Here is a 12,500-nt window from a genome sequence, read left to right as displayed (position 1 = left end):
TATTTTTATATAAATTATATAAATGTATATACAGCATATAAATGCAAATATGTCTTAAATATATACATAAATTTGTGTGTATTTATAATAATTATACACAGTACACACAAATATATTATGCAAACACAAACTTTTATTTTGGATGCGATTAATCTTTTGACAGCCCTAATTTTTTTCTGAGTTTTTCTGAGTTATGAGTTTGAACTATATCACATCTGTGCCAGATTTACCCTCGAACCGAGAGATCTTTCTCAAAACCAGGGACTGCTAGTTGTAACAATACTTGAATTATATAATAATAATAATCCTTAATATTACATTTGACAGATATTTGCTTAGTCAAGAATGACAGTTACTCTCGCTTGTACTTAGTGACTCTAATTCATGTGATTTTATTTATTATTAAATATTTGTAATTATTTTTTTGCTACTTTTTACAATGATCATCAATCATTCTAAAGCCATTATTTTATTATCATTCAGATACTATTATAGTATTTATTAATATTTTGAATGTTTATATTTTATTTTTATAAAGTTTTTTGATTTTATTGTTTTTGTCATTTTTTTGCATTTTTTTATTTTTTGTAAAATATTTCTATATAGTTTATATTAAATTTTATTTAAGTTTTAATAATTAAGTTATTAAAGTTGTTAAATAAATGAGCACTCTAGCAACTATAGCATTGGTTTTCACAGATAAATACCACTCACTTGCTTTATTATTTTATTATAAACATATTTGTCATTGTTCTGAGGGAGGAATAAAGACCTTTCCCTCATATTTCCTCATAAGCGCCTGTAGAGTGATCTAGACAGTGCGGTCTCAACAGCCGACGGGATTTAATCAAGCCTCCAGACGTTCATCCGGCGCTAGTCTTTCTGGACTCGTCAGCCGGTGTTAACCTCATTAGTCACTCTCTAATGCCTTTTATCAAGAATCCTGGAATAATGCCCGCTATTGACATAAATCACACCGCAGCTTCGGGTTATAGTGAAGTCTGGTGTATTATTCACAGGCAAAACGTTTTTTTTTTTTTTTTGCATGTTTTATTTTCCTTGCACCAGATGTAATATGACATCAGTGTATGAGATACCAGTGAACATCTGGGAGTTTTAATCAGATGTTGTTTTTTTAAAGAAGTCTCTTCTGCACACCAAGGGTGCATTTATCTGATTACAAACAGAAAACTGCTGATTTACATTATAATAATAATTTCAGAATTTTACTATGTGAATATACAGTAAAGTGTAATTTATTCCTGTGATCAAAGCTGAGTTTATCATCATTACTCCAGTCTTCAGTGTCACATGATCCTCCAGAAATCAGTGTAATATGATGATCTGATGATCAAGACACAGTTATGATTATTATCAGTGTTGAAAACAGTTCATATTTCTGTGGAAACTGATACATTTTATTTTTCAAGATTCTTTGATGAATAGAAAGTTCAAAATAACAGCATTTATTTGAAATATAAGCTTTTGTTACATTATAAATATCTTTAATTTTCAGCAGTAGTGTGTGTGTGTGTGTGTGTGTGTGTGTGTGTGTGTGCGTGCGTGCGTGTGCGTGTGTGTGTGTGTGTGTGTGTGTGTGTGTGTGTGTGTGTGTGTGTGTGTATTAGGGATGTGCAACGATTAATCGCATCCAAAATAAGAGTTTGTGTATAAATAATATGTGTGTGTGTGCTGTGTATAATTATTTTGTATGTATAAATACACACACATGCATGTATACAGTACATTTAAGAAAAATGTGTTATTTATATATAACATATTTATATATAATATGTATAAATATATACATGCAAATAGTTCTTAAATATATATATGCATATGTACAAAAGAGTTATACACAGCACACACACATATATTATTTAAACACAAACTTTTATTTTGGATATGATTAATAGTTGCCCATCCCTAATATATATATATAAATATATGAGCCATATGTACAACCATTGGATTTGGGTAAAATTACGAAGTTTAAGAGAACAATTTAAACTCGTACTTTCTGACACATCCATTGTCATGTTTCAGGAAAAGGAGGATGAAGAAGAAGACAAGAAAAGTGAGAAGCAGGAGCTTGAGGACGAGCTGATGTTCGAAGACTTTGAGCTGGGCGATGAAGACTGTGCTCTTCCCGAGGATGAAGAAGCAGAAGAGGAAGGAGAAGAAGAGGAAGAAGGAGAAGAAGAAGAAGGAGAAGTTGAGGCCGACGTCGAAGAAGAAAGCACCAAAATGAAGATCCTGCGGCAGATAGCAGACGTGGCGTCCAAACTCAAAGAAATCATTGGCAATCTGATTACCACTGCAGGAAAAGTAGTGGTAACCATATTACTGGGCCTCACAGGTGGGTAGTGTTGAGGCCCACATCACTCAGCACAGGCGATCCGTGCGCAGCCGAACGTCAGTGAAAGCTCCAGTGTGCCTTATATCCCAACGCTCAAACACAAACAAACATGTGAGGGATAATGCGCATCCAGACCGCTGTTATCGCACAATAAACCCCGTCAGGGTGTTCAGGACCCCGACGCGACGGCATTATCTCGCGGATTGAGTTTAAATATTTTATTAGCTCATTAAACCCAAAGCTTCGATGAAGAAAACAGTTCCTAGCAGGTGGTTTTGAGCCTAGGCAAACATATATGGGATTATGATAGTGTTTGCTTCTGCTGAAGCCGTCAGCCCACATTATTTCAACTTATTTTTAAAATAATCGTTTTTAATGGAATTCCTGGTGAAAAACTACATTACCCATGATGCTATGCAGTAAATTCCACCAACCACAGCGTCAGAATAGCTCTTTAGCTCCGCCCACTCCCATGAAGCACTGTCAGTGACGTAATAGTCGATCTCAAAATACTTCATTTATATAAATATATATATATATGCATATTTAAAAAATATATATATATATATATTGTTGATGCGGAATGTTGCGACTGACCAATCAGAATCAAGTATTTCAAAGAGCTGTGTAATAAAAAGAAATAAAACACCACCCACAGTCATTTTTAAAAGGAAACCTGCCATTTTTGCCAACAAAATTTCAACAACATACAAATATGATAATCATAATCTCAGAGCCTGATTAAGTGTGAGTTAAAATATCATTGCGTGACCTTTATAGCCATGTATAATTCACCTTTTGAAAATAAATAAAAGGAAACCAGGACATTGACAAACAAACAAGTGTATACTATGACTGTCTCTCAGTATGCGTTTTATTAATGTTAAAATGGTGTAATATTTATGAGTTTGATTACGTGCTTATCCATTAGTTGTCGAATCCAACATTAAAGTGATTAAACTGCAGTTCATCCACTGGCCACTAGAGACCGGCTGCAGAAGAGAGTCAATCCCATAAACCCCCATGATAATATGCCCAACTTTACAGCAGAAAAAACACGTTTACAGCCTGGTACAAAAAGTGGTTTTGGTCTATATAGCTAATTTTGCCCTTCGTGACGACTGTGAGGGGGTGAATTATGAGTTCTGCATAATTAAGGGGGCGTGGCCACTTGAGTGACAGGTGCATTGCCACTGCTGTCACTACTAGCCGTTTGTCTGCTAGCGTTAGCGTCACGTCACCTCAGCTAATCCGCCTCTTTACCCTTTTTCGATTATCCGGGAGTGACGCACGGCCAAGATGGCGCCGGCCGGCTCCGCCCACTTTGGGCTTCAGAAACGCTCCTCAGAAACACTACGGGTGACGTCACACACACTACGCCCCTTGTTTTTATGTGCAGTGCACTTGCAGAGAGACTCCGCCCACACGCTCTTCTGATTGGTTGTTATTTTTGATTGATTTTGTCGCATCTCGTAGTCGCGTCAGTGGTTGCTGGAATCTCATCATGTCTGTTCGGACACACTGCAAATGACTTTCCTCTGCCCTCTCCCGTGTGTGTCAGGAATGATGCTGCCGTCTCTGACCTCCAGTGTGTACTTCTTCACCTTCCTGGGCCTGTGCACCTGGTGGTCTTTCTGCCGGTCCTTCGACCCGCTGCTCTTCAGCTGTCTGTGTGTCCTCATGGCCATCTTCAGCGCAGGACACCTCGTCATGCTCTTCCTATACCAGTTCCAGTTCTTCCAGGAGGCCGTCCCTCCCGGGAACAGTTACGCCAGGTGAGACCACAGAGCCCGAGCCTCTCAAAGCCGGGGTTTAAAGTCTTTTCTCCTCTATTGTGTCGTATATCCAAGTGAAAACGCTTCAGGAACGAGAACAAATGTGGGCGGGGCTTGATTGTGTGGGGAACTGATTGGATGGTTGTGGTTTGCTATTGGCTGATCTCATGTGAGTGACAGGTTATAGCCCCGCCCACATCGTCAGAGAAGAGAAGAGATGCTGCGATAGGAACTTATTCTGATTCAAGATTACCAGGAACATGAGTTTAACACAATAATTATGATGTGCACCTATAAATCATTTCTAATAAACACTGCAATATTCCATTAAAAATGTATTTCATGGTGACTTTAATGGCGCATGTAATGAAGAAAAAAGCCCCACTGCAAAAAAATATTTTCTTACTTAGTATTTTTTGTCTCGTTTCCAGTCCAAATATCTTAAAATTCTTAAATCAAGATGCATTTACTAGATGAGTACATTTTTGTTTTGTTTTCTGGGGGAAAACGATCAAAATAAAGTGAGTTTTTGCTTAAAACAAGTGAAATTATCTGCCAATGAGGTCAGAAAAATAATCTTAATTAAAACGGAAAAGATATTATTTGTCTCACCCCATTGGCAGATCATTTTAAGCAAAAACTCACTTCATTTTGACACCCCATAAAGTAAATGCATCTTGATTTAAGAATTTTTTGATATTTGGACTGGAAACAAGACACAAATACTGAGTGAGAAACGCGTGTGTGTCGAGGACGCGCTCCCGCCCGCTTCCCTGCTCGACGTGCTCAGATTGGCTTGAGTTTGTGGCTCTTCATCGAGCAGCTGAACGCTTTGACTGATGGCGTTCTGCACGTATAGCCCGCGTGCAGCCGGATCCCCTTACTGTGGCCAATGAGATTACAGCGCTGCTGAAAACCAAACACAAAAGGAGAATTTAATTAGAACGATCCGGCGAGCGGGAATCCTACATGTGAGCTCGTCTGTCTGCTGGCCGGTGGGCTCAATCATGCTAATCTAGCGACCTAGCCTGATTAGCCTTGTGGCGTTACAGCGACTGGCGTCCGGTGCGATCAGAACCAGGCATCGAGGTCAACCTGCCATTAGAGTGATGAAAGGATGGACATTAATGCACAGTTCTGGTTCTGCATGCCCATTGATGATCACTGAGATATAATTACAGGTTTATTTTTGTATGGTCTGTTCATTTTAATTTTAGATAAAGTTTTTGTCATATGTTTTTTTAAATTTGTCTATATAGCTTTTATACATTTTTTGTTTTAGTTATTTTAGTACAGTATGTGACACTGGAAAAATTCTAATATGGTGCAAAAGTTCATTTATTTCAGTAATTCAACTTAAAAGGTGAAACTAATATATTATATAGACTCATTACATGGAAAGTGAGATATTTCAAGCCTTTATTTGTTATAATTTTACAGCTTATGAAAACCTTTTCACAATATTCTAATTTTGAATTTGGGGTTGTCATAAGCTGTAAGCCATAAGCATCACAATTATAACAAATAAAGGCTTGAAATATCTCACTTTGCATGTAATGAGTCTATATAATATATTAGTTTCACCTTTTAAGTTGAATTACTGAAATAAATTAACTTTTGCACCATATTTTTCCAGTTTCCCCTGTACATCAAGTTAAACTAAATGAAAATGAGAAATGTTGCTTTGGCATCTAACTGGAATATAATGTTTATTTTTTTCCAATATATTTTATTTCAGTTAATGTTAATTTTATTTTAAGTAAATAATTTTTAATGGGTTTTAGTTTTAGTAATAGTAACCCGACTTCTAGAGAAAGTAGGGACAATTTTGAAAATATTTAAGCGCCAGAGATGTGCATTAATTATTGAAGAGCTGATGTGATTTCACAGCATGTGTATCCATTAACCCTTTATATTGGCACAATCTCTAGTTTTCATATTTGGTGACTGATTTTTAAAATACATTACAGAGGAGCCGTAATTTATCAATTTGCAACAAGAATATGTTCATACTCCTCAGCCGTGTTCAGACCTTTATATTGAAGTAGTGATGAACATGAAAAATCATGAAAGAATGGTAGAAACCTCAGTTTGTTTTCATGCCAAGAGTTCAAAAGATCGCATCCATTCAATTATTTTAGAAAAAAAGCTCTGAAAATGTTTTAAATATAAAGAAAACAATAATAGATTCAGCATTAGTGATGTGCAGCGAGCTATAATGCACATACGTGATCTTCTGTGTTTTCTAAAGGTTGAGTTCATTTAAAAATCTGCCAAACTTCCAACACTACTTCTGAATAGGATGTGTACTTCATAAATTGTATGAAAATTGTAAAAATAATGGTTCAGACTCAAACAACATATGGAGATGGAGGCGCCCTTATATGGGCAGTAATGTCCACTAGTGGAGAAGTGTGGTACTGCGCCCAAACTACATCTCACTGAACGCTCATCTTCTGAGATATCAACCTAACATTTGAAACACAACTTGTTCAGATTTTTGCCTTTGATTTTTTTGCATTTTTAGAGTCCACCAGGTTTTGAAAATATATATTTTATATATAAAATATGAATAATTAAATTTTTAATGATGTACATTTTCATAAACTCAAACTTCTATAACTTTTTTTCTGTTCAACTTAATTTATTTCACTTCTACAAAAATCTGGCAAATGTCTTCTTAAAAACAAGACCAATCTTACATCTATATTCCAAAGCATTCTTGAATTACAATCATTTAAGTTTGGAATGTGCATTTCCATGTCTATTATAAAAGGGGGCGCTTGATAAGGGGTTAACGGAGCCTGTCATCGTCAGTCATCATCATTGAGCTTGGCAGTGTTGGTTTGCATCTCGAAGCATAAACGATCTGCTGTCACACTCTAAAGTCTGATTTAAAGAGTCAATATTCACGTTGCTTTCATTAATCGTGACGTAGTTCGGTGTTGTCTGTGGCTTCTGCCCAGCGCTCCGCTCCAGGAAAGTCCTCGCCACCGAGTAAAGTGCAACAGACACGGAATATCAAACTCTACACTAATGATTTTCTTTATTTGTACAAGGCTTCTGGCTTGTGGAATATGAGCTGCATATTAAGCTGGACGTTCTTGATCACCTTTAAACCTTTTAGGTCTGATGGTTTGATTTGACTCCATGTTAAAGGCATTAATTTCATAGTCATTCACCTTTATGTTGTTTCAAACCTGTATGACTTTCATTTTATCTGTGAAGGTCATTTAATGAATGTTGGAATATAATCGTTTTTGCAATGATGATGTGAACGATTCTGCATCGATGCATAAAAACTAAAGAATCGATTTCAAAAATGTAATTAAAGCTACAATATGTCTTTTTTTCCCGTCGCTAGGGGTCGCTAACCTCTTACAATAACACAGGCGTAGGTTGATGACGCAGTGACGAGCTGAATGCTGGGACTTCTGTCAAGCTGATGGATCTAATAATGTTAATGGATGAGTGAAAACATTCATGTTTTTTAAGATTACAGGGTATGAGGCAGTCGCGAGTGCTAATAATAGACAGATATCACACGCGAGTCCTGCGGATATAAAGAAAAAAGGATTAATTCTACCGAACTACCCGCAACTGCTGAATTACTCGCACAGGTCAGTTTATTTGACGAATTAAACTTGAGGTTGTTCACTCGCTCTAACGTTACACTATCACACTAAACAGCATGTGTTGAAAGTTATAATGTTATTCTATGTGTTAGTTCGTTTGCTTTATGAAACTAGCAGCTTTCTACTAATCTAGATCAACATTGGATAAAGCCAGGTTCAAAATAATTTTTTCATTGTGTTCACATATTAGATGGAAAAAAATCACAGAGGGATTTATGGATATCTACTTTTGTTATCCTGTAAATCAGAATATACTGTCAATAGCCTTAAAAAATAGATTTTCGCCATGTTTTTTGGAATAAAATGTTATATAAATTAGGGTAGGAATAATATATTTACAAGTCCCTCTGTAAATGTCTTCATAATATAACTAGGCTCAAGACTGGAAGGTTTGGTGTATATCGGTGCGACTGAAGAGGAGATTTCAGACTTGGAGAATGAGAGAAAAGTCATTTTGAGAAAACGGGCTTTAAAGATTTATCATCAGCCAATGAGATTGCGCATTCAGCCCTTTTACTTTCACGATTGGCTGCTGATAAACAGGAAATGACCATATTTGGGTCCGACAGCATTGTACAGGAGAGAGAGCTTTCTAACAGTGTGTGTGACGACGGTGCAGACACAGATGTTGATTTATAACGACAACTTTTGTTGAATTTATGAGAAATCTACAGACGCGAACAGACACAGTGTAGAAACATAAACACCTAAATGTGTATTTCAGACTTTTTTTCACCTCAAGTCTGAAAGAAGACATGTTACTGAAGACAAATATCCCAAAATCCCCCCCCAAAAAACGATGTTTTTGTCTCGCCTTAAGACATAACCGAAGAATACTTGCCAAGACGGGTATTTTAACTTAAGTTTGTGTGCATGTGTCCGTTCAAGCGCGAGGAGATGCAAAAGATGAATTTGTTCACGCGCTGTCTGAAAAAACATGAATGGTTTAAAATCGTTTGAATGTGTAAATTAGCAAGAAAACACGTGCAAATGATAAACGCTCACTCTGTGATTGTTAAACTCAGCAATTAATCCGAACTGTCAGGCTTGAACCGTACGGATCAACATCTCTAATCGATATCATGAATCGATATTCCCACAGGCAAATCTAGACGCTTAAGGATGAAAAGCGAATCCACTGGTTTTGGTGTTGCCGGCGGCCTCGGAGAGCCCAGGTGTTCCTCGTTTCCACAGGACGGCTCTTGGCCTGCGCTTGAATTACACAGCTGGTTTCAGGGAGCGCTGCTGCATGCGAGAGAGAGAAAACAATCAAACGTGACTCGAAAAGCCTCTGAGTAACGTAGATGCAATTCTTCTAAATGAAGCCTGGAGTCTCCAATGGCTGGCCTGTGTTATTCTGACACTAATATTCCCCAACGCCTTCAAAAGACCCATTAGCGGCGGATTCGAGACTATAATCGTGCAACTGTTGCGAACGTCGCCCCCGAGCGCGGAGCTGACAGCGAGACACGAGCGCTGGGAAACATCTGTCCTGAAGGCCTCGAAAGCGCCGGCTGTTTGTTTGGCTTCTTCTGTTACACTAGATTAGTAGTTGCCCGACAAGACTTCAAAATGGCAAACCCGTGACCAAACACTGCAAATAAACAACCGTTCTGACCTCTGGAAGGCCAACTTTAAAACTGTAACTCTGCTTATTTGGGTTGAGTCCACATCCTGAAACCTCACACGCATTCAAAGCCTCTATAAAAGACATAGATACTACAAATATGTCCGATGAGGTTTGAGCCGAGCTCAGAAAACACACAGTGAGACGAAGCGGGCCAAGCCAAAGGCACAGACGTGCGGAGGAATCCTGATACCGTTCAGAAACACAATGTGTGGGAGAAGAATAAAAGAGGCAAACGTGCAGAGAAAGCAAAAAAATGGGAGTCATAAGCGAAGAAATATGCTTTTCCAAACCCACAGAATTAAGTGGCTTTTACAGGATTTAGCAGGATTTCTTTCTCAAACTAAACCTGAGGAACACGCTATTAGCAACACATTCGCGAGCCGCCGCGTCTGGGACGGAAAACAAAGCGCTTCTCTCGGACAATCACATGAACAGCACAATCGCTCCCAGCGCTCTGGTGACTCTATTCTGGGTAGAAAACATGTTAATTTAGCAAACCCAGTTATTACTCGAGCGTCGACTGGTTCATAGTTTGAACGGCTCAATGGATGTCTCATATTTAATATTAAATATTATCATATTTAAGTACTCAAAAAATCAATTTTGGCCTCTTGTTAAATTTAATTAATTAAAATAAGCAAAAGTAACACGATTGTTTAATATTTGGTCACAACTTAATTTAATTGTGTTCAATCAACCTAATATATTTAAAATGGAAGTTTACTTAAAGGGCACCTATTATGACATTTAAAATGTTCCTAATGTTGTTTAGGGAGTCCCCAACAACAGTTTTACATGCATGCAATGACAAAAAACACTTTTGTTGTCGTATAATATGCATTTATTTTTACCTGATTTGCTCACCGACTCCCAAATGATTCGTTCAACGACTCGTTTTCCAAACCCGTCCTCTGCGCGGCGCTAATCTGCGATTGGTCAGATGACCCAGCAGTGTTTACAGAGATAATACTTATTGTTTAACACGGAGTACAATGATGCTTTTATCAATTAAATCGTGTTATAATAATGATTCTAGTCCACTGCTTTGTAGTTTGTAGTAAAAAATTTAAAATAAGATAAAGAATTTAATGTTATGTTAGCGAGCATAGCCCAGAGTTCATATTGTAAAAGCACAATCAGTCTTTGTTTGCGTTAGCCCGATGCATAAACACGTTTTTACAAAAAAAAAATGCAGTTAACGTTACTACGAGGTATTACTCTATTCTTTAAGACAACTCCGAAAACAACGACAAACACTTCACATATCTCAATACAATTGCCATTGAAGACCTAGAAGCTAAACGGTGCTTACACAACAAACTAAATAATTATTAAGCATGCTACATAAAACATAAAAGCAACAATTATGAATAACACTTACAGGTTGTGATACGGAGGAGGAAGCTGATGCAAATACACTTGGAACTGAACCGTCCTTCAATATCAGCCGACTCGCGAATCCAAGCTTGATTGCATTTAAAAAGCAATCGTCTTCAAAATGGCGCGAGCAAAGCACAAGGCTCGGACTATACTTCTGTGGTATAGTTGTATATATGAATTGTAGCCACTTAGTCTTCAAATGCTCCTCCTTGAGCAGATGAAAACAGTTTGCTTTCGAGTCGCACTTCAGAACACAGCGTCTCGTCGCCCTGATGTTTCCCTGCTGGCCTTGGAGCGCAATAAGTGGGCGGATCGTATTCAAATAACTTGACAAGTTGACGTCATCTAGTCAGAGAAAAAGCTTCGGTCTTCTAACGATTCATAAAAATGACTCAGAGTCGACTCTCACTTTTGAAAGACAATAACTTTATATACGGTGCACTTTCATATTTCAAACTTTGCAGGATGTTTTTGTTCACTTAGATCTCTGTTACACACTACATGAAAGGTACATTTCAAAATTCCATAATAGGTGCCCTTTAATTCATTTGTGTGGAAACTACATGAATCATTTTTGTAGTTCCCAGCATTCTTTACAAGGGACTGCATACATTTAGGGATTAAAGTGTTATTTTATGTGTTTTTCAGTAAATGGAAAGATGTTGTTAGTTAATGTTAGTGTTTAATGTTCAGTTATGTTACAAACTTAGAGGACTTTCTGTAATGTTTTTGATGAATTTTGTGGGCACTCAGTATACACTTTATTTGCATTAAACCTCACTTGCAGAACTGCACAAGTAATATTTAATATTACTATGTAAAAAGTGGTTTTAATTAAATAGAACACTAGTAACATTCTAGCATTACTGTGCGTTCACACCGCCGGCGGCGAGAGCGTCAAAGTGGCCGGAAGCCATTCACTTTCAATGAGAGCCGGCGGCGGCGCGGCGCGTCTTGGACGGCGAGAGCGGCGAGAAGAGTTGAAATCAAGTCAACTTTATGGTAATAAGCTATGACGCGGTTCGGCGGCAACCAATCGTAATGTAGAAGTCCTCCGCCTGAGAGGATCCCAGAGAACACAATCCTGTAAACTTAGGTTCCGACCACATTAGTTCCTAAGCAAATTGGAGGAAAAGTGAATTATTTCTGTTGGGGGTTTCCCGTTATTGTACGACGTGTCCCTGTTTACATACAGGGACATTAATAAAAAGAACGACGAAGGGAAAAAGGTGTCTGACATTGTTGGTGTTTTGTTACTTTCACATTTAAAATATTTTAATAGGTTAACTTATACCCTACGTGTGGCCAGTCTGCACAAAATAGGATACTGATTTATGTTCAGTTCTTATTTGCTTTGCGGCTCCTTTAAATAAAGTTTAAAAAAAATCACGCATTCTAAAATCTAGTCAGAGCGTCAGAGAGTCCCCGAATCTCACGGCGTCGATAGCAGGGCGGCGGCGGTGTGAACGTACAGTTAGAAGTTAATGTAGAATCAAATTAGCTAAAATTATAATGTTGGCGATTTTAGGCAGGACAAAAACTATTCTGACTAAACTCTAGCAGGATTGACTAAATTAATTTAAGTTCATACAACAAGATTACAACAAATCATTTCAAACTAATTAGATTTTGTTGGAAAAATTTAATTCAATTTTGTGGAAGGGTTTTTCTTTATTTAATTAAGTTCGTTCAACAGCTTATTATATTCACGATTGTATTCA

General features: G+C 37.5%; 1 protein-coding gene across 1 annotated transcript in view; it reads left to right on the top strand.

The window, feature by feature from the left end:
* Positions 1 to 12,500, top strand: part of piezo2a (piezo-type mechanosensitive ion channel component 2a) — a gene marked incomplete at its 3' end in the record, with an annotated part of 196,524 nt that overhangs the window by 87,595 nt on the left and 96,429 nt on the right. The window contains exons 6-7 of the mRNA XM_079601115.1: positions 2,047 to 2,359; positions 3,921 to 4,134. Coding sequence (XP_079457241.1) covers positions 2,047 to 2,359; positions 3,921 to 4,134 — 527 coding nt within the window. The remainder of the gene's footprint in view (positions 1 to 2,046; positions 2,360 to 3,920; positions 4,135 to 12,500) is intronic.

Source organism: Phoxinus phoxinus (genome assembly GCF_949152265.1).
Source record: "Phoxinus phoxinus genome assembly, chromosome: 24".
Lineage (NCBI taxonomy): Eukaryota > Metazoa > Chordata > Actinopteri > Cypriniformes > Leuciscidae > Phoxinus > Phoxinus phoxinus.
This window is presented reverse-complemented; position numbering and strand designations above follow the sequence as displayed.